Below are 26,411 nucleotides of genomic sequence, written 5' to 3'. Positions count from 1 at the left end.
AAAATGAGTAGAACTATGCACCGTGCGATTGTACGCAAACTCAACATAGGGTAAACACTCTTCTCAGGTTTTAATGTTTTTTCTAATGATGGCAAGCAAGAGTGTAGATAGTGTGCGATTGACAACCTCACTTTGGCCATCAGTTTGTGGGTGACTAGTACTAGAAAATAGCAATTTGGTACCCAATTTTTCCCACAAAATTTTCCAAAAGTAACTCAAAAATTTGACATCCCTATCAGTGACAATTGTCTTAGGCATGCCATGCAATCTAATGATTTCTTTGAAAAACAAATCAGCAATATGCGATGCATCATCTGTTTTGTGACATGGTTTAAAATGTGCCATTTTTGAAAATTTGTCAACAACAACAAAGATGCTATCATTTCCCTTCTTTGACCTAGGCAACCCTAAAACAAAATCTATGGAAATATCGGTCCAAGGTTCCTTAGGTACAGATAAATGACTATAAAGGCCATAGGGTTGAAGTTTAGACTTAGCTTTGTAGCAGGTGATGCATTTAGCCACCATTCGTTCCACATCTCGCTTCATCCTTGGCCAATGGAAGTGCTTTTGAAGGATAGCTAAGGTTTTAGCCACGCCAAAGTGTCCCATCAAGCGACCTCCATGTGCTTCCCTAACAAGTAAAGAGCGAATAGAGCAGTTAGGTATACACAGTCGATTGAGGTAGAAAAGAAATCCATCAAGGATGTAGAATTTACCTTGAGTTGTCGAACCACAAGAGTCATAAATACCTGAGAAATTTGGGTCATTGGTGTACAACTCTTTAACTAACTCAAATCCTAACAACCTTGCATCAAGTTGAGTGAGCAAAGAGTACCAGCGTGATAATGCATCAGTAACAATATTAGTTTTCCCCACTTTGTACTTAATCACATAAGGGAAGGTTTCAATAAATGTAATCCACCTAACATGACGTCTATTCAACTTGTGTTGTGACTTAATGTGCATAAGCGACTCATGGTCAGTGTGTATGACAAATTCCCTTGATCTCAAGTAATATTGCCAAGTTTCTAAAGCACGGGTTAAGGAGTATAACTCCTTATCATAAGTGGAATGGTTCAAAGCTGCCCCATTGAGTTTTTCACTAAAGTATGTAATTGGTTTGCCTTCTTGCATTAGGACAGCTCCAATATCCACCTCAGATGCATCACACTCTATTTCAAACATCTTGTCAAAGCATGGCAATACAAGTAGTGGTGCATGTGTGAGTTGATGTTTAAGCATTTGGAAAGCACGTTCTTGAGTATCACCCCACACAAATGGCTCATTTTTCTTAATTATAGCAGTTAGAGGTACAGCAATGGTACTAAAATATTTAACAAATCGTTTATAAAAACTAGCAAGACCATGGAAGCTGCGTACCTCACCCACCGTACTTGGAGTAGGCCATTCTCGAATTGCTTTAACCTTCTTCTCATCCACTTTAATTTCCTGTTTACTCACAACAAAGCCTAGGAAGACAAGTTGATCAGTACAAAGAAGCACTTCTTAAGGTTAGCATAGAGTTTTTCCCTTCGAAGTACATCAAGAATAAGCTTCACATGTTCAACATGCTCATCTAGACTCCTACTATAAATCAGGATGTCGTCAAAATACACAACTACAAATTTTTCAAGGAATGGACGAAGTACATAATTCATCAATCTCATGAATGTACTAGGTGCATTAATTAGTCCAAATGGCATAACTAACCACTCGTACAAGCCATGTTTGATTTTAAAGGCCATTTTCCAATCATCCCCCTCTTTCATCCTAATTTGATGATAACCATTTTTTAGATCAATTTTAGTGAAAATCACAGCACCATATAGCTCATCTAACATGTCATCAAGTTTAGGAATAGGGTGACGATATTTTATCGTTATTGCATTGACGGCTCTACAGTCAGTGCACATTTGCCGACTTTCATCCTTTTTAGGCACCAAAATGACAGGAACCGCACATGGTCTCAAGCTTTCTTGTGCCCATTCCTTTGTTAGAAGCTCTTCAATTTGGCGTTAGAGCTCCTTTGTCTCATCTGGTCCCATTTTGTAGGCTGGTCTGTTAGGAAGTGGGGCACCTGGAACCAAGTCAATTTGATGCTCAATTTTCCTTATTGGTGGTAGTCCATTTGAAATCTCATGGGGGAAGACATCCTCATAATCCTGCAAGAGAGAGACAATACTAGATGGTAGAGTATTAGTAAGATCACTTATAACAATCAACGCCTCTTTGCACAAAAGTACAAAGATGGGTATATTAACACTCAAAGATTTTCTTACTACATTGACTTTTATCAATAGATTTTGCCTTTTCTCTATCTTTTCAATTTTGACCGACTCACCATATGTCTTTTTCCTCTCAATTTTCTCGGCCTTATCATTTTCTATTGAGCTCTCGACTTTTTCTATTTTTTTCTTCTCATTCTCGAGCTCACTCTCCTTGATCAAGCTTTCTTGATCTTCACGAACTTGGATAGGAATGAGTGGCACAAGCACAATCCTCTTCTCGCCTTGCTTGAAGGAGTATTTATTGGTAATGCCATCGAATGTAACTCTCTTGTCGAATTGCCATGATCTCCCCAATAGTATGTGACATGCTTGCATAGGAACCACGTCGCATAACACCACGTCCTCATACTTTCTAATTCGGAAAGGTACTTGGACTTGCTTGGTCACACGAACATTCCCACTATCGTTCAACCATTGCAAACAATAAGGTGTTGGACGTCGTAAAGTGGGTAGTGCTAGTTTCTCCACCATCAAGGCACTAGTGACGTTAGCACAACTACCTCCATCTATGATCAAACTACATACCTTACCTTTGATATAGCAACAGGTGTAGAAAATGTTCTCTCTTCGTGCATGGTCGGCGGCTTTCACTTGGGTTGCTAAGGGTCGTTTGACAACAAGTCCAACTCGTTCATCGACGGGCAATGCTTCCTCTTCTTCCTCAAGGGATGGCAACTCCTCCTTCTCATCTTCATCATCGGTGAAAAACTCACTATTGGGTAAGATGATCATAGTGCGTTGGTTCGGGCATTGACTAGCAATTTGCCCTTGGCCTTGGCATTTGAAGCATCTAGTATCTCGATTTCGCCCCATGCTCGACTCAATGGCCGTCTTTGGTATTGCCTTAGACTCCCACTTAGTCATATCCGACCTCGGTTTTGAAGGAGTGGAATTACTCGGCCCTTATCCTTCTTCTTTGGTGGTGTAGTTCGGGGATAAGATGGTGAAAAATTGGAATAACTCCGAGTCGAACCCCCCCTCTTAATCCTCCTTTCAATCTTGATGCCTTTCTCCACCAAGTTCCCAAGTTCCACATAGTGGTGTAACTCCACTTGGTCAGCGATTTCGGGCCTTAGTCCGTTCAAGAAGCGTGCCATTGTAGCTTCTCGATCCTCCATGATGTCTGCCCGTAGCATGAGTATTTCCATTTCCTTGTGATAGTGCGCGAAACTTCGTGCTCCTTGGATGAGGTTTTGAAGCGTTTGGTACAAGTCACGGTAGTAGTGACTTGGTACGAAACGCTTCCTCATTAGTCGTCTTAGCTCCATCCAAGTTTGTATGGTAGGTTCACGACTCCTCCTTCAACTAGTGGAGAGTTGATCCCACCACACAACAGCGTAGTAGGTGAATTCGACCACGGTCAACTTGACCTTTTGCTCATCCGAGTAAGTATTACAGTCGAAAACAAGTTCAATCCAGTTCTCCTACTCTAAGTAGGCATCGGGGTTTGATCGTCCTTGAAAGAGCGAAATTTTCATCTTTATGCCCGAAATGTGGTCACTTGAAGGTCTAGCATCTCGCTTGGACCTACCTTGATTATGCTCATTAGTTGCTTTCGGAGTTAGAATCGCTAGATTCATGTGCATAAGCCTTTCCACGGCTGCCTTTGGAGCTCCCATGAGACAACTCTAAGCTGTCAATGCGTTGGTGTATCAGTTCAAGTTTTTAGTCCATCATGCGTCCCAATTCGCCTTTAATTGCGTCTGTGAAAAGTTTACGATCAAAAGTTTGGGAGCTTGCTCCCCCCTCGTTAGCCATGGTGAAGTATAGGGTAAAAATAATAATGAAAAGAAGCAAAGTTTATCTCGCACAGTTCCTCACATGTTAATGGTCTAAAAATAAAGGTCTAAACCCCTCAATTAATCGCGCGCGCGAAAACGCGTACTTCCGATTTATGCACGATAAAGTGGAATTTCCAAGAAATTCTTATAACGATAGTATCACTAACTAATAATTAAACATTTAAACATAAAAATACCTATTTCAAGACTAACGTACAAGTCTCCAATTTTCCAAACTTATTGTATTCTCGAATCGATTATTGTCCCCAAACGCGCATCCACTATTCACTCTAAACGAGCTTTCAGAAATAAATTTTCGAATCAAGACACTTTTAAAATACTTGTAGGTCATAGTTCCATGTAATTGAGAATAAATAGGTTGGAATAAAATATTCAGAGAAAACGGGTGAGTAAATAATTAATTAAGCCAGTAAAATAAAATAAAATAAGAAAAATTCGGGTCCTCACACTTATGAGGTAAGATAAAGTAGAAATAAGGTCTATTTTTGTTTTATCCACCTCTATTCTCTTAATTGACACTACATGTCCTAAAACGATACCATACTCCACCATAAAATGACATTTTTTTCAGTTAAGAATCAAGTTTATCTTTATGCACATTTTTAAAATTAAAGCTAGATTGTCAAGGCAGTCATCAAAACTATCCCCATATACACTAAAATCATCCATAAATATCTCAATAATCTTTTCTACATATTCGGAGAAAATACTTACCATGCGTCTTTGAAAAGTCATTGGAGTATTACAGAGGTCGAAAGGCATCCTACAATAAGCGAAAGTACCAAATGAGCAGGTGAATGTGATTTTTTCCGGGTCTTCCGGTACTATTACGATTTGAAAGTACCCTGAAAAATCATTCAAGAAACAATAATAAACACGACCAACTAACCTCTCTATCATTTGGTCAAATAAAAGGGAGAGGTAAATTGTCCATTTTCATCACGGCATTTAATTTCCGGTAGTCGATACACTGGCGCCATCCTATGGGTTTTCTGACTGGAACCATCTCGCTTTCCTGGTTCTCTTCTACAGTTACTGCCGCATTTTTGGGGACTACTTGAACAGGGCTCACCCATGGACTGTCCGAGATAGCAAAAATAATTCCTATCTCTGAGAGTTTAAGTATCTCCTTTTTAACTACTTCCATCATCAGCGGGTTCAATCTTCATTGCGCCTGTCTTACCGACTTCGCATCATTTTCGAGTCGTATTCGGTGCATGCATAAGGATCGACTGATTCCTTTGATGTCTGCTACATTTCACCCAATTGCCTCTTTATGAGCCCGAAGAAGTCGCACCAGTTTGTCCTCTTGACTCGGCATAAGTGTGCAGAAATGATCACCGGTAGCGTTTCCTTGTCCCCGAGAAATGCATACTTCAAATGTTTCAGGAGAGGCTTGAGCGCCAATTCTGGTGCCTGCACAATAGAAGGCAACAACTTTTTATGAGTTTCTGGTACAAAAAGAGAAGTAAGCTCATACCTTAAAGAAATGGGTAGGAGTGAATGCAGCGCTTCAACCGCACCGCACGGTACAACTCATCACTTATTTCCACATTAAGAGTTGCTCCCAACTCAAGATGTTTGGCCAAAACCACTCCCAGTGCATTCTTCTCATCTAATTTGAAAGTTTCCTGTACAAGAGGTTTAATAACATTCAAAGCAAAAACTGGGTTAGATTTCTCCTGGTATTTCATCGTATCAAAAATATTAAAATTTATAGTTTTTTCATCAAACTCCATTGACAAAGTATCCTCATTCACATATATTTTTGTCCTAACAGTGCTTAAAAACAGTCTACCTAACAAAATAGGTGACGAATTTGATGACTTTTCATCTCCCATATCTAGGACATAAAAATCTGTTGGAAATATTAACTCATTTACTTGCACCAAAACATCTTCAACTAACCCCTCTGAATAAGCAGTGGTACGGTCCGCTAGTTGGATTATAATGTCTGTTCCTTTTAGTAACCCAAGATTTAGAGAAGTATAAATAGTTTTAGGTATTACGTTAATCGATGCCCCTAAATCTAACATTGCTTTTCTAATTGGCATATTTTCTATTTTACATGGGATTGTGAACATACTTGGATCTCCACACTTGGATGGGAGTTTCCTTTGAAGTATAGCCTATACATTTTCTCCCACCGCCACTCTTTTGTCACCCCTTAACTTCCTTTTATGGGTGCATATATCCTTCAGAAATTTTGCGTATTTTGGTACCTGTTTAATTGCATCCAACAAAGGGATGTTGATTTTCACTTTCGGGAACATGTTCAGGATTTCTTTTTTCTTCTCTGCCTTCTTTGTTTTTTTCAACCTGCAAGAAAAAGGAGATAAATTAGATTTAATAGGAGTTAAAGGAGTAAATGTTACCTTAGGGCCTTCGCGAATATGCCCTTTTTTTCAATCTCCTTTTCAATCTCCTCTTCGCTTCTACTTTTTGGATTCGTTAACTTAGACCCCTCCATTTCTTTGCCACTTCTCAGTGTCATAGCAATTACATTCTTGAGATTTGTCTCGAGTTGTGATGACAATTTCCCAAAAATTTGAGACTTCAGGCGATTAATTGCAGTTGTCATGTGACTTATTTGAGTCTCCAGATTTTTCAATGCCTGATCTAATTTCCTGTTGAAATTGAGTAGTACTCGTGGCCAGATTCTTAACAATGTCTTCCAAAGAGCCTCCTGAATCTGTAGATGAAGGCTGAGGCTTTGGTTGCCATGGTTGCTGAAATCCTGGAGGACAATTCACAAATGAATTCTGCGGCCTGTTCCCCTAGTTGAAGTTGGAATGGTCTCTCCAACCCGGATTATACGTGCTTGAGTACGGGTCATACTGCTTATGAGGTGCGGGCACGCCTCCATCCATGTTTACTTGTTCAACTCCATCTTCTTACAAAATAGGACATGCGTCTGTGGAGTGGTCCACGTTTGTACAAATTTCACAGACCTTCGCTCGATGCGCATTCCCCACGGTTAGTTGCCGAACAAAAGTCGTCAACTCCAACAGCTATTGCTGAATGGATGACGATTCTACCTCGTTGACCCTACGGGTAAGATTACTCTCACGGAAGCCAAATTGTTGAGAATTTTCTGTCATTGCTTCAATAAGCTCACATGCTTCTCTTGGTGTCTTATTTGCCAGTACTTCTCCACTCACAGCGTCAATAATACTTCTGTCAGATGACTGCAGCCTCTCACAGAAGTATTGGATCAATAGTTATTCACTAAATTGATGTTGCAGGTATCTAGTGCACAACTTATTGAATCTTTCCCAATAGTCATATAAAGACTCCCCGAGGTACTGTTTGATGCTACATATCTCTTTTCTCAGACTCGCAGCCCGGGATGCAGGGAAGAATTTTTCTAAAAATTTCTTTTTTAACTGTGCCCATGTTGTGATACTACCTGCGAGTAGATAGTATAGCCAATCTTTCGCTGCATCCTTGAGAGAGAAAGGGAATGCTCTAAGTTTGATCTGCTCTTTAGTAATACCAGGAGGCTTCATGGTAGAACATACCACATCAAACTCTTGGATGTATTTATGGGGTTTCTCACCGGAAAGACCATGGAACAAGGGTAAGAGGTGAATTAACCCTGATTTTAATAAGAAGGAAGTATTCTCAACTAGAGTTGGGAATGTAATGCACAAAGGCTGCTGGGTCAACTCCAGAATAGCCAACTCCCTTAGTGTTCGGTTGTTGGCCATGCTAATTTCTTCTTCTTCTTAATCGTTTGCAGTAGATGACTGTCCTTCTTTACGTTTCTTGGTCTCTTGTCTTCGCCTGCGTGCTGCCTTCTCAACCTCAGTGTCGTATACTAATTCACCTGTGCGGGAAGAACGAGGCATACACCATAAAAAATAAAAATAAAATAAAATAAACTCAAAAAGGAACGAAAAAAATAAGGCACCAGTCCTTGGCAACGGCGCCAAAAATTGACAAGTATCGAGCCTGTACAATAATATTAATAATCCTAATTGCCAACGGAAACAGTTTTGTGTCAATTCTAGTACTGGAGTAGGGATTCTAGACGTGCAATGGATTACTAGATTCACCCTGATTCCGAAAAATTTCTTAAATCCGATATACCAGAATTTATTCATAAAAAATCTTTAATTTGTATATAGAGCAAGTAGGATCGTATCCTCAGGGATTGGGGTACATTCGTTCCTTTTCAAATCAAGGTGAAACGGGGTTTTGAGAACTAAACGTTGATGAATTGTTAACTAAATTAATCAACTGCGAAAAATAATTAAGAGAGAGAAATAATGGGAAAACTCTAACCAATGATACACTTTAGAGATGGTTTAAGTAACTGATCATTGATGCAATTATAATTCTAACATTCATTAATAAGTAGGTTTTTAACTGCCGATACATCTGACAATCAGTCTCTCCTTACTGTTTCGATAGTCAAGGTACGACCATTGTCTATTTCCTTAATTTATGAAGAACCCTAGGTATGACCATAGTATTTAATTCTCCAATTGCATTAGAAACTAGAGAAACCCTACTCTGATCAATAAACACGCTACGAGGGTTTATTTAAATTAGATTGTATGTTTTCCTGCCTCAAACTCAATTATGTCAGTTGCTATCGGGATTAGGTAGTCAAACAATTATGAATCCAACTACTCCAATTAGGAAATAGATTACGTGAATAATTAAATATTGCGCACCTATCCAATCACACACAATAATCATAGCCACGAAAAGCAGAAAACATACAAATACCGATGAATGAAAGAAACAATTAAAATAATTTAGATCTCACAGTTATTGTTGAACCAAATCTTCAGTTGTCCCATTGACTAGAAGTATGAAATTAGTTCTCTATTAATGGAGAACAAACCATGCAAAAATCTGTTCGAAACTTTCAAATTGTTTCTTTCCCAAAATCAGCCAAAAGAGAAAAGTCAAAACAAAAATACTATCCTATTTCGTTTCATAGCAAAAAGATGATGAATGCCCTCTACCCAATTTTCACTACTTTCACCTCTAATTGATTGGTATCCTAATACCTATCAACTTCCTAAAAGAAAGTCCTATTACAAGTCAATTTCTTCAACTTTCCTTTTTCTTGAGAGTGTCCCCACTAGATTCCTAATTTGTAGCCAACTAATTGATTCCCAATTGAAGGAGTTAGTCCCAACATTTCAGGAAGTCAGCCTTGGTACATTTTTGAAAGCTTCTCTCGTGCACTAAATCCTAAAAATCAGGACTTGAAGGCTGGAATTAGGCGCGCCCACGTCTAACAGGTAAAAATCTTCAAAAATTATCCCTGTAAACCTTTTTTTGTCTTTAAACCCCAAGGTAGCCGCCAATTATCAAAATTCCTGCAAAAATAATGAATTATTGAAATATCTAATCCGGAGAAAGAGAAAATATTAATAAAATTAACATTTATTTTAAACCCAATCAAAAGGACAAAAGGACAAATGAAAACAATTTAGGCAAGATATAAAAGATTGACAATGGCTTGACTAAATTTGCTAGGTTCTAGAGATAAACCTAACAAAACTGATGGTACATACTATAAGTTTAATCAATAAATTTGAGTAAGATGAAATCTTTTGCTACAAATTCTGGCAGTTATACTCTTATGATCCCTTTGAAATTCACACAATAGTCCAAAAATAATTAGACAAACAACATGAAATAGTTGGAATGCCTATGAGGAAAACAAACCGTAGAGCCAAGAAAAATCCCCACTTCAAAGATGATCTTGACAAGCTTCCTATTTATGGTCCACATTGACTTCATTTTTCTCTATTTTATACCTTTTGATTGCACAAAAATAGTTTTTGCTTCACACTGCAAGAAGAAGAAACTGTCAAAAATAAATAAAAAAGTAAAAGTCACTATACTCTTACTCAAGGAAAAGTCTGGAACACATACATAAAGGGGATGGGAAAAAAATATGCAGATTGCCTCCATCAACAAGTAACTTTCTTTCCTAATTAAAGAAATATTTAGTTTTGGTGCCCTAATCAGAAATTTAAAATAAAAACTTACGAGATTTATTTGGGTCTCTACGTGGACCACACACAAGAAAGAAGCATTTTGCAATGAGCATCAAAGGTAAAAATAAAATATGCATGATACAAATATGCATTTGAGCAATTAATATGTTCTTCTTAACCAATAAACCAATTCTTCTCAAGCCTTAGAAGTTGCACTATTTCTTTAAAAAGATCTTCATTAAAAGCCAAAACAACTTCTAAGTTCTTTACAAGAATATCAATAGCTTTAGCACGGTACTTCTTGAATCCTAGATGAAGAGCTCATCAATCCAAAATTTCAACAGTCTCAATAGTCACTTAAGATAAAAATTACAACGTAAGCAAAAGAATGTAATATTAAAAATGTATTAAGAAGAAAATAAACTCATCCAATGCTTCAGAGCACTTTTGCTTTCGCCTCTCAAAAGAGATTTTATGGAGTATATGTTATCATAAACCTCAGTAAACCAAATAAATAATTATCCACCTTATTCCAATCACCATTTCTTCAAAATGTCTCATAGTAATGGAAAAGCCAAAGTCTTGCTCGAATCGTTGTCACATCAATCAACCAAAAATTAACAAAAGACCAACAAAATAGAAATACACCAAATTTTAATTGAGCCACCTCATTTACAAAACAATTGAACATCACAAGAATGTAGATCATTTCTAAGAAAAACAGGTAAACCAATTTATTCTCAAATTTGATGACAATAATTTCTTTCTAGGTCCAACTTTACAGGATATTTGAGCATTTGCTGATACTTAAAAATGACAAATTTCTGCAGACTCAAAGGAAAAGAAGCTGACAAACATTTAGGAGAAAATAAGAACAAGCAATACAAGAAGTGAAACAAAAAATTAACATGAACTCAGAACCATAAGCCAAAAGAAAAGAAGAAAACATCAGAATAAGCATCACAGTAGGAGAAGCACCGAAAGTTTTTCAAAAAGGCAAAATCAACCAAACTAAAATAGAGGGACAAGAGAGGAAAATAGGCGTTCAAGAAATAGACTCCGAGGAATACAAACTAAAAAACATGCAAGCGAAAAGTAAGTTCTCTCACATAAAAACATAGGAAAAATCAATAATTGACCAAGCTAAGAATAGGGAAAAAAACATAAGCCCAAGGAATGGACAAACCTAGAAAACAATAAAGAACAATTACAAAACAAATAGTGCAATCTTGCAAAGTAAAAACAACTTGCAAACTCAAACATTAGGGCACAAATTTTTGATCCAAAAAAAAGCAGTCATAATCAAGAACAAGTCATGAAAATCTAGCAAAAATGAATTTATCAAACAAATGGCAATAGTTACAAACCAGCGAAAACATACAGTGAATAGTGGCTACAAACAAAAAGGGGATAAAATCGAAGAGGGATAATATAATGGGTTTAGGGTTTCTCTATCATAATAGTTTCTCCAATTGGCACACCTAGTACAATTTCTTGATGATTTTGTTAAGATTCCAAGTGTGTGAAAGGGGAGGCCATGGAGAGTAGAAAAGCTTCATAATTTTGATAGAATGAAAGCAAGAAGGGCGAAGCGCAGAGAGAAGTGGTGGATGGCTTACCCTAGAGGAAAAAAGAAAGCAAGAAAGAGAAAAAGGATAGGTTTTTGACGAGGTTTACCATGCACTAAATTTTAACAAAACCTAAACACCCCATTTTCAGCAATTATACAAATCGTTTATCGAATACAGGAATATTAGGTGTCAATCTCATAGGAAAGATTATCATTTCTCAATGATTTTCAAACTCCTTTATTATTTAGATTATCAAAGTGTAAGAAATTAAATCTACACTATAAATATGAGATAAAAGAAATAAAAATAACAATAGAAAACTCTAAGAGTTATGGAATCCCTCATTACTCTTGTAAGTGAAATTACCGATTAATTGAATGTTGTTATCCTGGCTGGTTATTTCCTAATATATGTGAAACCTATTTTCGTAGTAGATCAATTATACTTGTAGTTAAACCATACCTACTCTCGCGGTTATGAAATTAACTACAATCTCATTTCCTCTATGAAATTACATGGAACAAGCCACTAAAGCCGTCAAGGTGCTCATCTACTCTCGTGAGTGTACTATCTAGATTTAACACTTTTTTGAACTAGTATCAAATCCCAATTCTCATTGTAAATTTAACACCTTAAAATTATCATAATTAATGGCCAGTTAATCATGATTAGATAAGCAAAAGTGCTAAATCACTTGCTCAAAATAATATTATCAAATAATCAAGTAAATATCACAAACAAAATATAGAAAGTCCATCCATAACTCTAGGTATAAACTTTAGCTAAACATCAAAATAAACACCAAACTTGTATTATAGCCAAACATAAGAATTAATACAAGAAACAAAGTGGTAAAAGAGAAGTCACCCTTGTCACACAAATTCCAAGCATCTCCATCTTCATTCTCCATTTCATCCAAGTTTAGCTAGTACAAGAATGGATGCGAACCATACTACTTTACACTAAACTAATGAACTAAGAAAAATTGGTGAAAACTACATTTTTTATAGTGTTTTTAGCCTTCCCAAGTTATCAAACAATCTCAACAAAGGCCCTATTTATAGATGAATTTAAATTCTAAATGAGTTGTTAAAGTTGATGTAAAATACTTCATGAGATTTCCAAAATATTCTTCTACAAGTCTCCATGCTCTTCTTTACAACTGCAGCCGATATTCTTGCTGGAAGTGAGCTGTAAAAAGTTGTAACAATAGAGCAAGTGACTATGCAAGTTGAACAACTTCCTTAAGAATGCATAGGGTCAATACACAGGTGTAAGGTTGCGTATTGCCTCCCCTATAGGTTTGCATTTTTCTAATCAGTCTTCAATTTTGCTCTGTTTTTGTATCAAATTCAACTGATATTTTCTCGATGATGGAGGTTGAACTATCTCTTGTACAAAACATGAAAATTGTAGCTATGAGTTGGCTTTTCAATGCATCAAGAATTATACAATTCTGTAGACTGAGAAATGACTAAAATACTCCTCACTGGTCAATCCCCTATTTTAGCTTTTGATAGCAAAAATAATGAACAATATTTTGACTTTTTGACCAGGAAAACTCATGAACTGGATTTCAAAGTTTCCATAAGAAATATAGAGTTATGTCTTAACTTCAAAATGGCTCAAGAATCACCTCAATCTAATACTATTCGCTCAAAATGTAGTCAAAATGCCAACTTTGCAATACTATTTCTTCTTTTATACTTGATTGCATTTTATCTTTTGAACATTTTGCACTTTATATTCTCTTTAAATCACTTCAAATCAATAACAATCATCCAAATATCTTCTCAATTCACTCCATTTGATGATTGAATCATTAAAACTGATAAAAACATGAAGTTTTCACCCCTTAAATCCATAAAAATGCAATGTTTCACACTTAAACCATAAAATGCAAACTTTCACTAGAAACCTAGTTAATTAGATACAAAATTGACAAAAACATACCAAAACTAAATAATAAAACACAAAAAATACACACTTATTAGTTTTGTTTAAGAACTACAAATTGAATTTTGTTTAGGAACTACAAGCCAAAACAACATCACATCAATTGTTCAAGGCACGTGAGCAGCACGAGAGCCGATGAAAAAGTGATTCAAAGCTGAAGAGCCCTTAGCTCTTATACTATTTATGTTGATTAGGGTTTCTCTGTCATAACAGTTCCTCTGATTGGGACACCTGGTACAATTTTTTGATGATTTTGATAAGATTCCAAGTCTATGAGATGGGAGGCCATGGAGAGCGGAAAAAGCTTCACAATTTTTGAGAGAACGAAAGAATGGAGGGGGAAGTGCAGAGAGAAGTAGTGGAGAGGCTTACCCTAGAGGAAAAAAGAAAGAAAGAAAGAGAAAATGATAGGTTTTGTTTAAGAACTATGAACTAAGTTTTGTTTATGAACTAAAAGCCAAAATGACATCGCATCAATTGTTCAAGGCACGTGAGCAGCACGTGGGACGATGAAAAAGTGGTTCAAAACTAAAGAGCTCCTCGGCTTTTAGACTGTTTATATTGATAACGATTAGTCAATAAACTTTAAAAATCCCTCTAAGATTAATATTTTTAATGTCACCAAACTAATTTTTCTTCTAATGATTCATAGTAAGTTGAATGGCGAATTGAAAGACTTTGACCTCAGTTGTTCTAGTTGATAACCTTGATCTTACACTATGATTGGGATTACCATTTCAGGACACCCAAAAGCAAGAGGATGTAAGTGCTATCATACTTTACATATGTTTTGATATTGAAAAATCCTCCATATCATTTTTTTCCATTTTTGTTTTTGGATTTTTTGATCTATGTACTTGAGAATTATTGAAAACCAAAAGAACTTTGACTAGATAATTATTTGTATGTTTTGTAGATATTTTTAGGCAAAAAATGACTAAACTCTTTTCATTTCCATAGATCATTATATTTTTTAGATTTCTAGGTAAACTTTCACAAAATTATAACACTTCTATACATGAAAAAAAAAGACTAGATGCCTGGACAAAACTGTTTAATTACCATTCACATTCATACACTAGTAATACTTCATGTGTTTTACATGTGATTTTATCATCATAAAATATAGTCTCATTAGATACTAATTTTTTTTATATAATTTGATTGTCCAATGCATACTATAGTATTATGATAATTTGCATTGTCGTTAATAATTTCTTTTGAATGTATTAAGTCATAAACTAACTTTTTTTTTTGAGGTTTTAGCGAATTTTTATCTTTTAACTCTAGCAAACAAATATCAATTCAATCATGTTTTATCAAAGTTACTGTACATTTTTAATATCATTACACTTAGATCATAAAGGTTAAAATGTAACATCAATTTTAAAAAGGAATAAGAGTAAATGAGTTACTTTATATTCATTATATAATTCTAACTTAACTGTCATAATTTGCATTTATGCTATCCCTCTGTTCCTCCTATTCATAGGGAACTCACTTTCTAGCCAAAGTGTGAATTGGAACGATCAAAGCGTAACACTTTAAAAAAGTAAGATTTGACTAAAATACTAAATGATTTAACATAAGCATTAATATTTCAAACATTATGGCAATATATATAAATTTGCTTATGTACCTTTTTTTGTTAAGATAAACATATTGTAATAGTAGATTTAGAATATAGTGATTAATTTGTAGACTTTGACATGCTTATGTACCTTTTTTTTGTTAAGATAAACATATTGTAATAGTAGAGTTAGAATATAGTGATTAATTTGTAGACTTTGACATAGTGTCAATATTTGAAACAATATGCACAATGTGAATACCTTTACTTACCTATTTTTTTGGGGATTAAATCAAACAGATTGTTGTAGGAGAGATTATAGAGTTAGAATAGGTTGATCAATTTATATGTGAAATATATGAATAGATTTATTTTTTCTTTTGACTTTGGTGCCTCAATTCTCATAGTAAAACTTAGGTCTTGCATAAATATTTCCATGTTCTACCATTGTTATTTTCAAGTAATATGAGTTGAATTTGTAAGTGATTTAATGAAATGGTTCAATTTGAAATTAGATGCATGTTTCTTAATTTGAATCGACGTAAATTCTGTGCATATGACTCTTTATATTTTTTGAGTGTTGTTATTGTTAATAATGGAATATAACTTACCCACCACATCCAATTGTTTCTCTGTTCATTTTTGTTAATTGAAATTTTATTGGGATAAATAGTTGCGCATACTTTTCTTTCACTTTTTTGTTGATTTTACTTCACTTGTATTTTATTTTATTTTTTGTAGACTCCATTAGAAAAGCACACATGAAGTATGAGCTAGGACTCCTATGTCTTAAGAGTAAATATTTATTAGTAAAGATAATGATATTTGTATTAAATAAAACATAAATACACAATAAAGTTTGAGGTGGACTACAATAGTAGTCAAAGAGTTTTATATTTAGATATTTTATCTTAATAACCATCATTATTTATCATCACTCAAATTTAATGTGATGCTTTTATAAATATTATCGCAATTTAAATACTATGAATGTGATTAATTGTTGACCTTGGTTCCTAACTTTTGATGATTACAAAACAAATGGATGTTGCTAACATCTCCTCAAAGGCTTTTTCAGAAATGAAACAAATCCGATTCAAAGATTTAGCACATTTGAAAAAGACAGAGTATGCTAAACCTGTCAGACGCTCAAGAAGACAGTACCGGACGTCCGATAATCATTGCACAACTTCGGACGAATGCTTCGGACGTCCAATAGGATCCTTCGAAGTCGACGAATCTATCGGACGTTGAATATGTCTCTACCGGACGTCCGATAGAAACAAGATAATTTCTCAAATCTCTTTGTTTGCTGTCGGACGCACAAAAAGCTTGCATCGGACGTCCGAAAGAATTGAAGAAAATCTCTTAAACTCATTGCCTGCTGTCGGACGCATAAAACAGGGCTATCGGACGTCCAACACTCCAACGGCTAGTTGACTCTTCAGCTACTTTCTATCCGTTTGAAGCACTAATGAGGCACTTTCTTGATCTTATATAAATAGTGGTTGGTCAGATACTTAAAACAACTTTTGCACACTGAAGATACAAAAGATCTAGAGTGATTTTAGTGAGAAAATACTCTTCAAGGAAGATTTGTAGTTTTAGTGGTGTGAGATTCATTGTAAACTTTTCATTTGTGAGTGAATCTTTCATGAGTGTAGCTCTGTGAGAGTTGTCCTGAGGGATAGTAAAACGTCCTGACTTGACCGAGTGGAGTTCGGCGCAAGGAGGAGGTGAACCTTCCTTTGTACACAAGAGTGATTGTAATTCATCAACTTGAAATAGTTTATTTGAATTAATCTACAAGCTCAAGAGGAGTTGGGTAGTTAATTAGTTTGCAAATTCTTTCCCTTTTATTTACTTATTGTTACGTTTGTGTTCTTTAAATTGATTATCTCTTATACTCCCAAACAGTTTTGCTTTCTTGTTAATTGTCTCATTGGTTGTCTTCGGGCCTTACAATTGGTATCAGAGCTTGGTCTCCTAGAGATTAAGCTCAATCGATTTTGGAGTAAAGATGACAACCAACAATGCTATATTTTTTGAAGGACATTCTGTCATTAGACCACCTATGTTTAATGGGTCAAATTATGTGAGTTGAAAAGAAAGAATGATTATTTTTTTGCAATCTATTGATATTGAATTGTGGTTTATTATTAGTGAAGGTCCATATGATGTCTCTCTTATAGATGAAAATACTCATAGATCTAGACCAAAAATAAGAAATGAACTGACTGCTATGGATAGAGCTCATTTCGCCTTAAATGCAAAAGTCATGAATGTGTTACATTGTGCTTTAAACTCAAATGAATCTATTAAAGTCAAAGGCTGCAAGTCAGTCAAGAAAATTTGGGATAAATTGAGAGAAATTCATGAAGGTAGTGAGAATGTTAGAGAACAAAAGAAATCCATTCTGGTTACCAAGTATGAATCGTTCAAGATAGAACCCCATGAAAACATTGATGAGATGTACTGTAGATTCAATGACCTCATTAAGGACTTAGAGGTGCTGGAAAAAGAATATTCTCTAGGTGAGAAAAATAGAAAAATCCTGAATGCCTTGTCCAATGATTGGGAAAATAAAGTGACTGCTATTGAGGAGGCTAAAGATTTGAATACTATGCCTATTGAATCTCTTATTAATTCTCTAACCTCTTATGAGCTGAAATTTAAATCCAAAGTGCAAGAGGAAGAGGATGCGAAAGCAAGAAGGAGCATTGCTCTAAAGGCATCACAAGATGAAGATGATTCTGCCTCCCTAGATGAAGAAGATGTGAAAGTTGATGACAGTGATCTTGCTCTCATCACAAGAAGTTTCAAGAGGATTCTCAACAAAAAAAGATTTAGAAGAGGAGGACCTAGCAATTCAGATTCTAATCAATTCAACAATGCAAGAAACAAAGGAAGATATGAAGCCAACAAAAAGCAAGGTGACAAGTGCTTTGAATGCGGCCAACCTGGACACTATGCAAGTGAGTGTCCAGTGAAGAAGAGAAAAAGTGAAAGAAAACCCAGATTCAATAACTTCCAATTCACATGCAATGAATGCAACTCCGATGGTGAAATTGAAGAGGAAGAAGAATCTGCTCAATTGGCTTTCATGGCCATTGGAGATGATGAGGTAACAACTTGTAACTCTCAATTTGAAAGTGATGATGAAACTGATGATGATCTTGAATCTTTCATTATAAAATTGCATGATAGTTTGAAAGAATCTTATGCTAGAAACAAGGAGTTAAAATAGAAAATTAGTTTTTTGCTTCGAGATAATGCAAATCTTTTTCAACAAAATAAAAAGTTGAATGTTGAAAATGATTTCTTCAAAAAGAGTGAGACTGCTTTACACTTTGAGCTTGATAGAAAAATAAAGTTTTGTGAATTGTTCAAAAAGGAACAAGGTGATTTGAAAAAAAGAATGGATGGTTTAAATGAGTTGCTCTAATATAAAAAACAAGACTGTTTTCAAAGTAATAAATCAAAACCTCATTTTGGCACTCATCAGATAAGACTGAATCAATATGCAAATGAGTTTACTATTCATAGGAAAAGGCAAGTCAGATTTATTAAACCCGTTCATGTGAATAACTCTTTGGTTATGTGTAATTTTTGTTGTCAAAAAGGTCACATGAAAAGTGATTGTTATGTGAGAAAAAATGTGAGAAGAGGCATGAAATGCATGTGGATAGTTAAATATGATACTAACTCTAACAAGTAGGGGATATTGGTAAAATTGATGAGATTCTTGTTCATAATGCTTTTCTGTAATTCTTTTTTGAAGTTTCTGATGCTTAGAACTGTTTTTTTTCTTGATGTTTTTGAATATTACTGAATTTATATGATGTCAAAAAGAGAGAAAAAAGAATAATGCTGATCTCATGATGATTTGCTGTGATTGCTGTCATTTCTCTGTTTTTTATTTGGATTATTGGATTCTCTGTTATTGTTACTGATTTTTGGTAGCTGATTTTTACTCTCATCTTATGATGATAAAAAGGGGGAGAAATGGATGCTATGTGTAAGGGGGAGTTATTCTGAATTCATAAGTTTAGATGCATTGTGTGAAGGGGAGTTTATGCTTATATGCTCAATTTTTTTTTCTTCCATCCATTGTTTTGTCATCATCAAAAAGGGGGAGAATGTTGACCTTGGTTCCTAACTTTTGATGATTACAAAACAAATGGATGTTGCTAACATCTCCTCAAAGGCTTTTTCAGAAATGAAACAAATCAGATTCAAAGATTTAGCACATTTGAAAAAGACAGAGTATGCTAAACCGGTCGGACGCTCAAGAAGACAGTACCGGATGTCCGATAATCATTGCACAACTTCGGACGAATGCTTCGGACGTCCAATAGGATCCTTCGAAGTCGACGAATCTATCGGACGTTGAATATGTCTCTACCGGACGTCCGATAGAAACAAGATAATTTCTCAAATCTCTTTGTTTGCTGTCGGACGCACAAAAAGTTTGCATCGGACGTCCGAAAGAATTGAAGAAAATCTCTTAAACTCACTGCCTGCTGTCGGACGCATAAAATAGGGCTATCGGACGTCCGACACTCCAACGGCTAGTTGACTCTTCAGCTACTTTCTATCCGTTTAAAGCACTAATGAGGCACTTTCTTGATCTTATATAAATAGTGGTTGGTCAGATACTTAAAACAACTTTTGCACACTGAAGATACAAATGATCTAGAGTGATTTTAGTGAGAAAATACTCTTCAAGGAAGATTTGTAGTTTTAGTGGTGTGAGGTTCATTGTAAGCTTTTCATTTGTGAGTGAATCTTTCATGAGTGTAGCTTTGTGAGGGTTGTCCTGAGGGATAGTAAAACGTCCTGGCTTGACCGAGTGGAATTCGGGGCAAGGAGGAGGTGAACCTTCCTTTGTACACAAGAATGATTGTAATTCATCAACTTTCAATAGCTTATTTGAATTAATCTACAAGCTCAAGAGGAGTTGAGTAGTTAATTGGTTTGCAAATTCTTCCCCTTTTATTTACTTATTGTTACGTTTGTATTCTTTAAATTGATTATCTCTTCTATTCCCAAACAGTTTTGCTTTCTTGTTAATTGTCTCATTGGTTGTCTTCGGGCCTTACATTAATGGATGAAAGGTAGTTTGGATATAATGAAAACTAAGACAACCTTTTGCTTACACTCCAAAATACCATGACTCATGGTATTTTTTTATAGAGTACTAGTAATACTACAAGTGCCTTCGACGTTAGTATATTTTCTAATTTTTTATATTTTTCTACTAAATTGATTTATTAAATGTTGATTATTAACACTATAATATTTTTCTTTCTACTAATCATAGAGTATATGTCATCTCTGTATACAAAGAAAGTATGGTAACTTGTGATATAGTATTCTTGTCAACATATGCGAAAGTTTGGATTCGGGGAACGGTTTATTGACATGGTGTGGCGCCTGGTGTCCAATGTTTGGTTTTCAGTCCTTATCAATGGCTCGTCCTATGGCTTCTTTAAATCCAGTAGGGGTTTGCGTCAAGGAGACACCCTATCTCCTGTGCTGTTTGTAATTGGGGCTGAGGTGCTGTCACGGGGCCTTAATAGCCTAGTTACACAGCCTAGATTTCGGGGTTTCACAGTTCCAAGGAGGTGTGTGCAGGTTACTCATCTAGCGTTCGCAGATGATGTGATAATCTTTGCCAATGGATCCTCGGAAGCTTTAAAGCTAATTATGCGTATTTTAGCCGGATATCAAGGAGCTTCCGGGCAGCTAATTAATGCCCAGAAGTGTGGATATCTCATGCATCCATCCACGTCACCAGCTCGCCGAAGGGTGGTTAAGCGTTTGACTGGCTTTTCGAGACAGTACTTCCCCATTCTATATCTAGGGTTCCCTTTGTATTTTGGCAGAGGCAAGGCCACGCATTATGGGGAAGTGTGTCAGGCCATACTGGGACGAGTCCTATCCTGGAAGTCAAAGTTCATCCCCCCCAGGGGGGAGGATAGTCCTCATCAAGCACGTGTTGTCATCGATCCCAATCCATCTCTTGTCTGCCGCTGTGATGCCAAAATCAATATCCAAAGTCATCGAGAAGGCCTGTTCGGATTTTTTATGGGGAGCGAATGGCGGGGAATCCAAACGGCATTGGATCCGTTGGTCTCAATTGTGCTATCCTGTCGAAGAATGAGGAGTTGGCTTCCGAAGGCTTAGGGACGTATATATGGCATTTTCATGCAAGCTGTGGTGGGCTTTCCGTACGGGATCGTCCCTACAGGCTAAGTTTATGCATGCAAAATATTGCAATGGGATTCATCCATGTCAAGCGGAAATTAGGGCTTTTGCGTCGGCGGTTTGGTGACGAATGGTCAATGTTTGTGGACAGGTGGAGCTGTCTATGTAATGGTTGACTCACAGGGGGCCATGCAACTTTTAGTATGATAATTGGTTGGGAAATAGGCGTTGTATTTAAAGGCGAATGTACGGCCGACCTTGTCCTTTGAGGATTTCACCGTGCATGGACAATGGGATACCCAAAGGTTGGGGGAGGTATTGTCCCCGAAATCATCTCCTCCATCTCGAAGCTGGTGGTCCCAAGCGGGGAAAGGCGGGCAGAGCCAGTCTGGATGCCGACAACAACTGGGAAGTTCACCTTATCCTCAGCATATCAAGAGGTCCAACAAGCTCAGAATAGGTCATTTATTTTCTCTCACCTTTGGCTACCGAATCTTCCTGTTAAAGTCTCTTTTCTGATGTTGCGCTTGATGAGGGGAAGGTTACCTCTGGATAAGGTGTTATGTAACATAGGGTTTCATCTGCCATCCAAGTGTTTCTGTTGTGCAGCAGCTGCAGTGGAGACTATTGAGCATGTCTTCTTCACTGAAGGTCTAGCGTTGGAGGTCTAGGGTTTTTTCAATGGCACTTGTGGTATATCTCCCCAACCCCACAATTTAAGAGCATGTTTGTTGGGTTGGTGGCAGCTTGCAGCTACATCAGCACAGCGGCGGTTTCTGTATGCCACATTGCCCAGCTGGGTATGTTGGCACATTTGGAAGGTGAGAAATAAAGCAGTGTTCGAGGGAGTTCTGTTACAGGGCTACGAGGTTTGCCAGGCGATCTTCAGGGATGTAAAGGCAGTATTTGAGATTCAGTTCCACCAGCTGATGGATGTGCGCACGTTTCCTGAGCTGTATGACACCATTGCCGTAGCTGCTCCGCTAAGGTATGGCATCCTCATTGTGGGATGGAAGCCTAGTGAAGCTGGCCAGTTGACGTTGAATACAGATGGGTGCTCCAAAGGGAATCTGGGGATGAGTGGTGGAGGCGGAGTGCTTAGAAATTCCAACGGTGAACTAGTGGTCGCATTTTCAGCTTTCCTAGGCAAACAGTCGAGCTTACGGGCAAAGGTTTTGGCTTTGTTGGCAGGTCTCCGGCTGTGCGAAGCAAGGAGAATGGCCACACCCTTTGTTCAGTCGGATTTTGGGATCTTAGTGGGCATCCTTCAACGCCGTTTTCATTGTCCTTGGTATGTGCGGATGGAGGTCGAATAGATATGGCAAAGGGTGGCGGGGGAGAACGAGATCTCACATTGTGTTCGAGAGGCGAACAAAGTGGCGGTTACCTTTGCCAACGTGGGGGTCACGCACATCCAGGACTCGCTTTGAATCTATGACAGTCTTCAGGCGATTCCTGTGTTGGCAAGAGGGAACTTCGACTTGATCAATGGGGAGTACCAGCTATTAGGAGGGTGAAAAGAAACATGAGAGGACAAAATTTGTCAGGTGCTTAGAAGATTGTGTTTCCTTTTTTTTTTCTTGTACTTGGGTTTTTTTCCTTATGAATAAAATTGAAACTTAATAAAAAAAAAACATATACGAAGCAAAATTTGTTAAGTTACAATTTCTCGATTTAGCTTTCAAGAACAATAATCAAAGGTGCAACTCTTGGGTAGAGATTGCATATCTTGTGTGCCAAATATAAAGCACAATTTGTTGAATTATAATTTATAAATCTAGCCTTCAGGAGTGGTACCAAGATGATTAACTTTTGGCTAGAGATGTTATCTTGCACTTCTCTTTAGCAAATTTATACACTAATAAAGGGTCTGCCACTTTTTTTGCCATTTTTTTTTGTTAATTGCACTCTTTACATCGTAAATATTCACAACTAATGATTGTACTCAGTTGGTTCATTCTTGATTTGGCTATATAAGGGCATATGTGGGATAGTAATATTGCATACATGATGATGAAACCAGAGAAAAAGATAACATTGGGACAATGAAACCACTATTATATCAGGACAATAGTCATATGGGTAAGTGTATAGTTTACTGCTACATTAGAACAATAGAGATAGTAATACGGGATATTTTAAAGTGAGGAAAAGTCTGATAAATTTCGAGAGAACCACAGTCAGCAAATTTTGTATCATAAGCATATGGGGTTATTGTCATATAGTTTACACCACTCTTCATATGCTTACATTTAACAAACTTTCTAGTTATGATTTTGGCCCATTATTTTTGAATGCATTTTGATCTAGCAATTCTACATCTAAATGACTTCTTAAAAATTTCTTAGTTTAACAAGAATCACATTGTGGATAATTCTTAGATGCTAAATTAACCACAAATTGACACCACTAAAATTTACACACAAGAGAGTTTAGATAGTTAAATGTTGGAGTATATTTTATTCTAACCCATTTTTTATTCCTTTTTCTTTTCCTACTCCATTGGAGATGGCTTCTATATTGCCTATAGGATGGACTTGATCTAATCTCACCAACCAAATTAAACACAAGCAACTGAGCCTCTTTTATATTAAGGGCACTCTAATGTTCTTTTTGGTGTCATTTAAGTCGTCCTTTTCATTTTTTTTGATTCATTTGTTTTTCACTTTATGTCATTTGATTATTGGTTATCAGTTTAGGGAGTTTTTTTTTCCTGAGTTTGTTTGCTTGCTCTTAATGATGGATTTTAATTGTTTTATTGTGCAATGTTTGTTATAGATAAATTTTCTAACGATCAATTGATAGGATTGGTATTCATTCGTTGATCATTATTAAAATGCATTACAATTATTCTGTGGAGCATAGTTATTAAACTCGACCCGGCTCGGTGGTCAAACCGGTTGAGCCGGGCTGGGTTGTAAATCAGATCGTTTGAGCAAGCAAACCGTTGACTAGTGAACGACCCGACGGTTCGATCGGATGAAACCGGAAACCTGACCGATTTTGTCCACGAACCGGGTTTTGTGGAAAAAGTTTGTTGCCTTTGCTGGAATTCAAACCTTGGACCTTTGGCAAATGAAAAAACACGCTCACCACTAAACTACTTCGCCATATGTTGAAAGAATAGCTTTCTTATAATATATAAATGTTTTGCCAATTCTATCCTTTTTTTTATTTCTCTAAAACAAATTTATGACCCCCAAACTCTATAAGTTATAAAATGGATTTCAAAAATAACATTGTGAGAACCTTGAAATATATATAAATATCGATGCACATTTCATTTGCATTTTTAATTCTTTAATAAACTCTAGCATTATAACTACTTGTTTTTAAATAAGAGTGTAAAGATAATTTTTATGTAATAAATAATATAATTGTGCCAAATATTAAATTATTCGGTTTTGTTATACTAAATTAATATTTCTCGAGTTAGATTAATTCTATTGCTTTAAAATAAATTCTTTGAATTCCGATAGCTAATTTAATTGTTAAATGTTAGATAAACATAACACAAGTATACTAAGTATAAACTTTGGATGTAGAAATTTCGATAATTGAACCCTTGCGAGATTGGTATATTGGTAGGCGTTTAAATCTCATTTGGAATAATTTTTGGAATTAAGTTAGAATTGAGGACTCGAGTAGAAATTAGGAGAAAATGTGAAAAGACCGAAATACCCTTCACTACTTCGAAAATATCCATGCAACCACCAAACACTTTCTCGGACAAACTCTATATAACATAGCCATTTCCTTCAGCCGGATGCAATCTTCACCATTTCCACACTCAACCTTCTCCCTACCTCGCACCATTTCACTCTCCACCCTCTCACCTCGCACCATCATCCACCTCACCTCGTGATCATCGAAGGAAAGGAGAGAGAGAGCCGTAGCCTTAGTATCATCGACGAGAGAGCGAGCTGCAACCCGCGAGCTGCAACATTCCAGTTCTGACCGAGGGAGTGAGCTGCACCATTACCCCCATCCCAACCACGAGCTGACCATTTTCTTCTGTTTCTTCAACCCCACCAGCGGCAACCAGTTCACCAGTTCCAACCACCAACTCCACCGCCTGCAACAGCCGCAACTACTGCAACCAGAACCAGCACTTCAGGCCTTGCGCGTGAGCCGAGAGGAAAGAAAGAAAATTCAGCGTACTGTCGAGGGAGCTGGGAGTCTAGCTGAGGTAATTTCTGAGCTAGACTAAGTTAATTAGAGGTAGATGATAGTGTTTAAGAGCTTGCATGTGGGATTTGTGCGTTTGGATGAGAGATTTAGGAACAGAAAATTCTGATGCGCGAGGGAATGGGTTTTGCCGAGAGCTGAAATGATAATGTAGCATTAACCTTGTTTATTTCTTGACAATCTGAGCTTGCATTGGTGATTAACCAACTAACCACTAGATGATTAAACTGGTTACAGACTTGCATGTTGGATTTGTGCATTCGGACGAGTAGTTTAGGAAAAAGAAAATCTGATGTGCGCAAGAATAGGTTTGCCGAGAACTGATTAGGAATAATGCAGCTTTATTTGGCTTAATCGCGATGTTCTGAGATTATAGCTGTGATTGGCTAGTTAATAACAAGATAATTAAGTCCTGCATGAGGCTAATTAGCTCGGCTAAACAACCAAAATAAAAATGAAATGAAATCAGCTTGCATGCAAGATCATCCGAGGCTAGCTGGAAAAATTTCTGAAAAATTTGATGATTATGGCTGTTATTCGAATCTAATTTTGAACTAGAAATGTTAATTAGCTAGCTAAGTGTTTGCATGTCGAATTTGAGTACCTAATACCATGTTTTAAACGAGAAAAGTTTGGATTTAGGACCATTTGGCTGCTGGAAAATTTGTTAGTAGCCGAGAGGTTGAGCTGGAAATTTTGCAGTTTGTTTCTGGAAATTTTCTTGGAGTATAATGGATGGAAATGCCTGGAAAATGTTGTTTTAAGTCTTGTATGACATTCAGTAGTGAACCATTTGAACTGTTGGCAAATTTGGCCAAAATTGTTGACACATAGCTGCTGGAAAACTTGCTAGTAGC

General features: G+C 36.5%; 2 protein-coding genes and 1 non-coding gene across 3 annotated transcripts; 2 read left to right on the top strand and 1 right to left on the bottom strand.

Annotated features, from left to right (window-relative positions):
* Positions 1 to 611: 611 nt before the first annotated feature.
* On the bottom strand, positions 612 to 3,439 carry LOC113769852. Its single transcript, XM_027314159.1, has 5 exons — positions 3,163 to 3,439; positions 2,345 to 2,797; positions 2,081 to 2,230; positions 720 to 1,472; positions 612 to 634 (listed from the first exon to the last, which is right to left on the bottom strand). Exons 1-5 carry the CDS (start codon positions 3,437 to 3,439, stop codon positions 612 to 614), a joined length of 1,656 nt encoding a protein of 551 aa, XP_027169960.1.
* Positions 3,440 to 7,324: 3,885 nt separating this feature from the next.
* Positions 7,325 to 7,431, top strand: LOC113752825. The gene has a single exon (XR_003464914.1). It is a non-coding gene; the product is annotated as a small nucleolar RNA R71 (small nucleolar RNA).
* A 13,113-nt stretch (positions 7,432 to 20,544) lies between these two features.
* On the top strand, positions 20,545 to 21,345 carry LOC113769843. The gene has a single exon (XM_027314147.1). It carries the CDS (start codon positions 20,545 to 20,547, stop codon positions 21,343 to 21,345), a length of 801 nt encoding a protein of 266 aa, XP_027169948.1.
* Positions 21,346 to 26,411: the final 5,066 nt, after the last annotated feature.

The sequence above is a fragment of the Coffea eugenioides genome, chromosome 1 (genome assembly GCF_003713205.1).
Source record: "Coffea eugenioides isolate CCC68of chromosome 1, Ceug_1.0, whole genome shotgun sequence".
Taxonomy (NCBI): Eukaryota; Viridiplantae; Streptophyta; class Magnoliopsida; order Gentianales; family Rubiaceae; genus Coffea; species Coffea eugenioides.
Note: the sequence above shows the minus strand (reverse complement) of the source record. Positions and strands in the feature narration are given on the sequence as shown.

Bases quoted from the DNA above. Each gene is read 5' to 3' on its own strand.
- LOC113769852 (XM_027314159.1), bottom strand. From the start codon at position 3,439: ATGGAAATACTCATGCTACGGGCAGACATCATGGAGGATCGAGAAGCT. The intron at 2,798-3,162 runs GTCGGATATGAC...GTTTGATCATAG, and splicing joins TCCACTCCTTCAAAACCGAG to ATGGAGGTAGTTGTGCTAAC. The intron at 1,473-2,080 runs GTGCCCCACTTC...TTGTCTTCCTAG, and splicing joins TCAAATTGACTTGGTTCCAG to GCTTTGTTGTGAGTAAACAG.
- LOC113769843 (XM_027314147.1), top strand. From the start codon at position 20,545: ATGCGAAAGTTTGGATTCGGGGAACGGTTTATTGACATGGTGTGGCGC.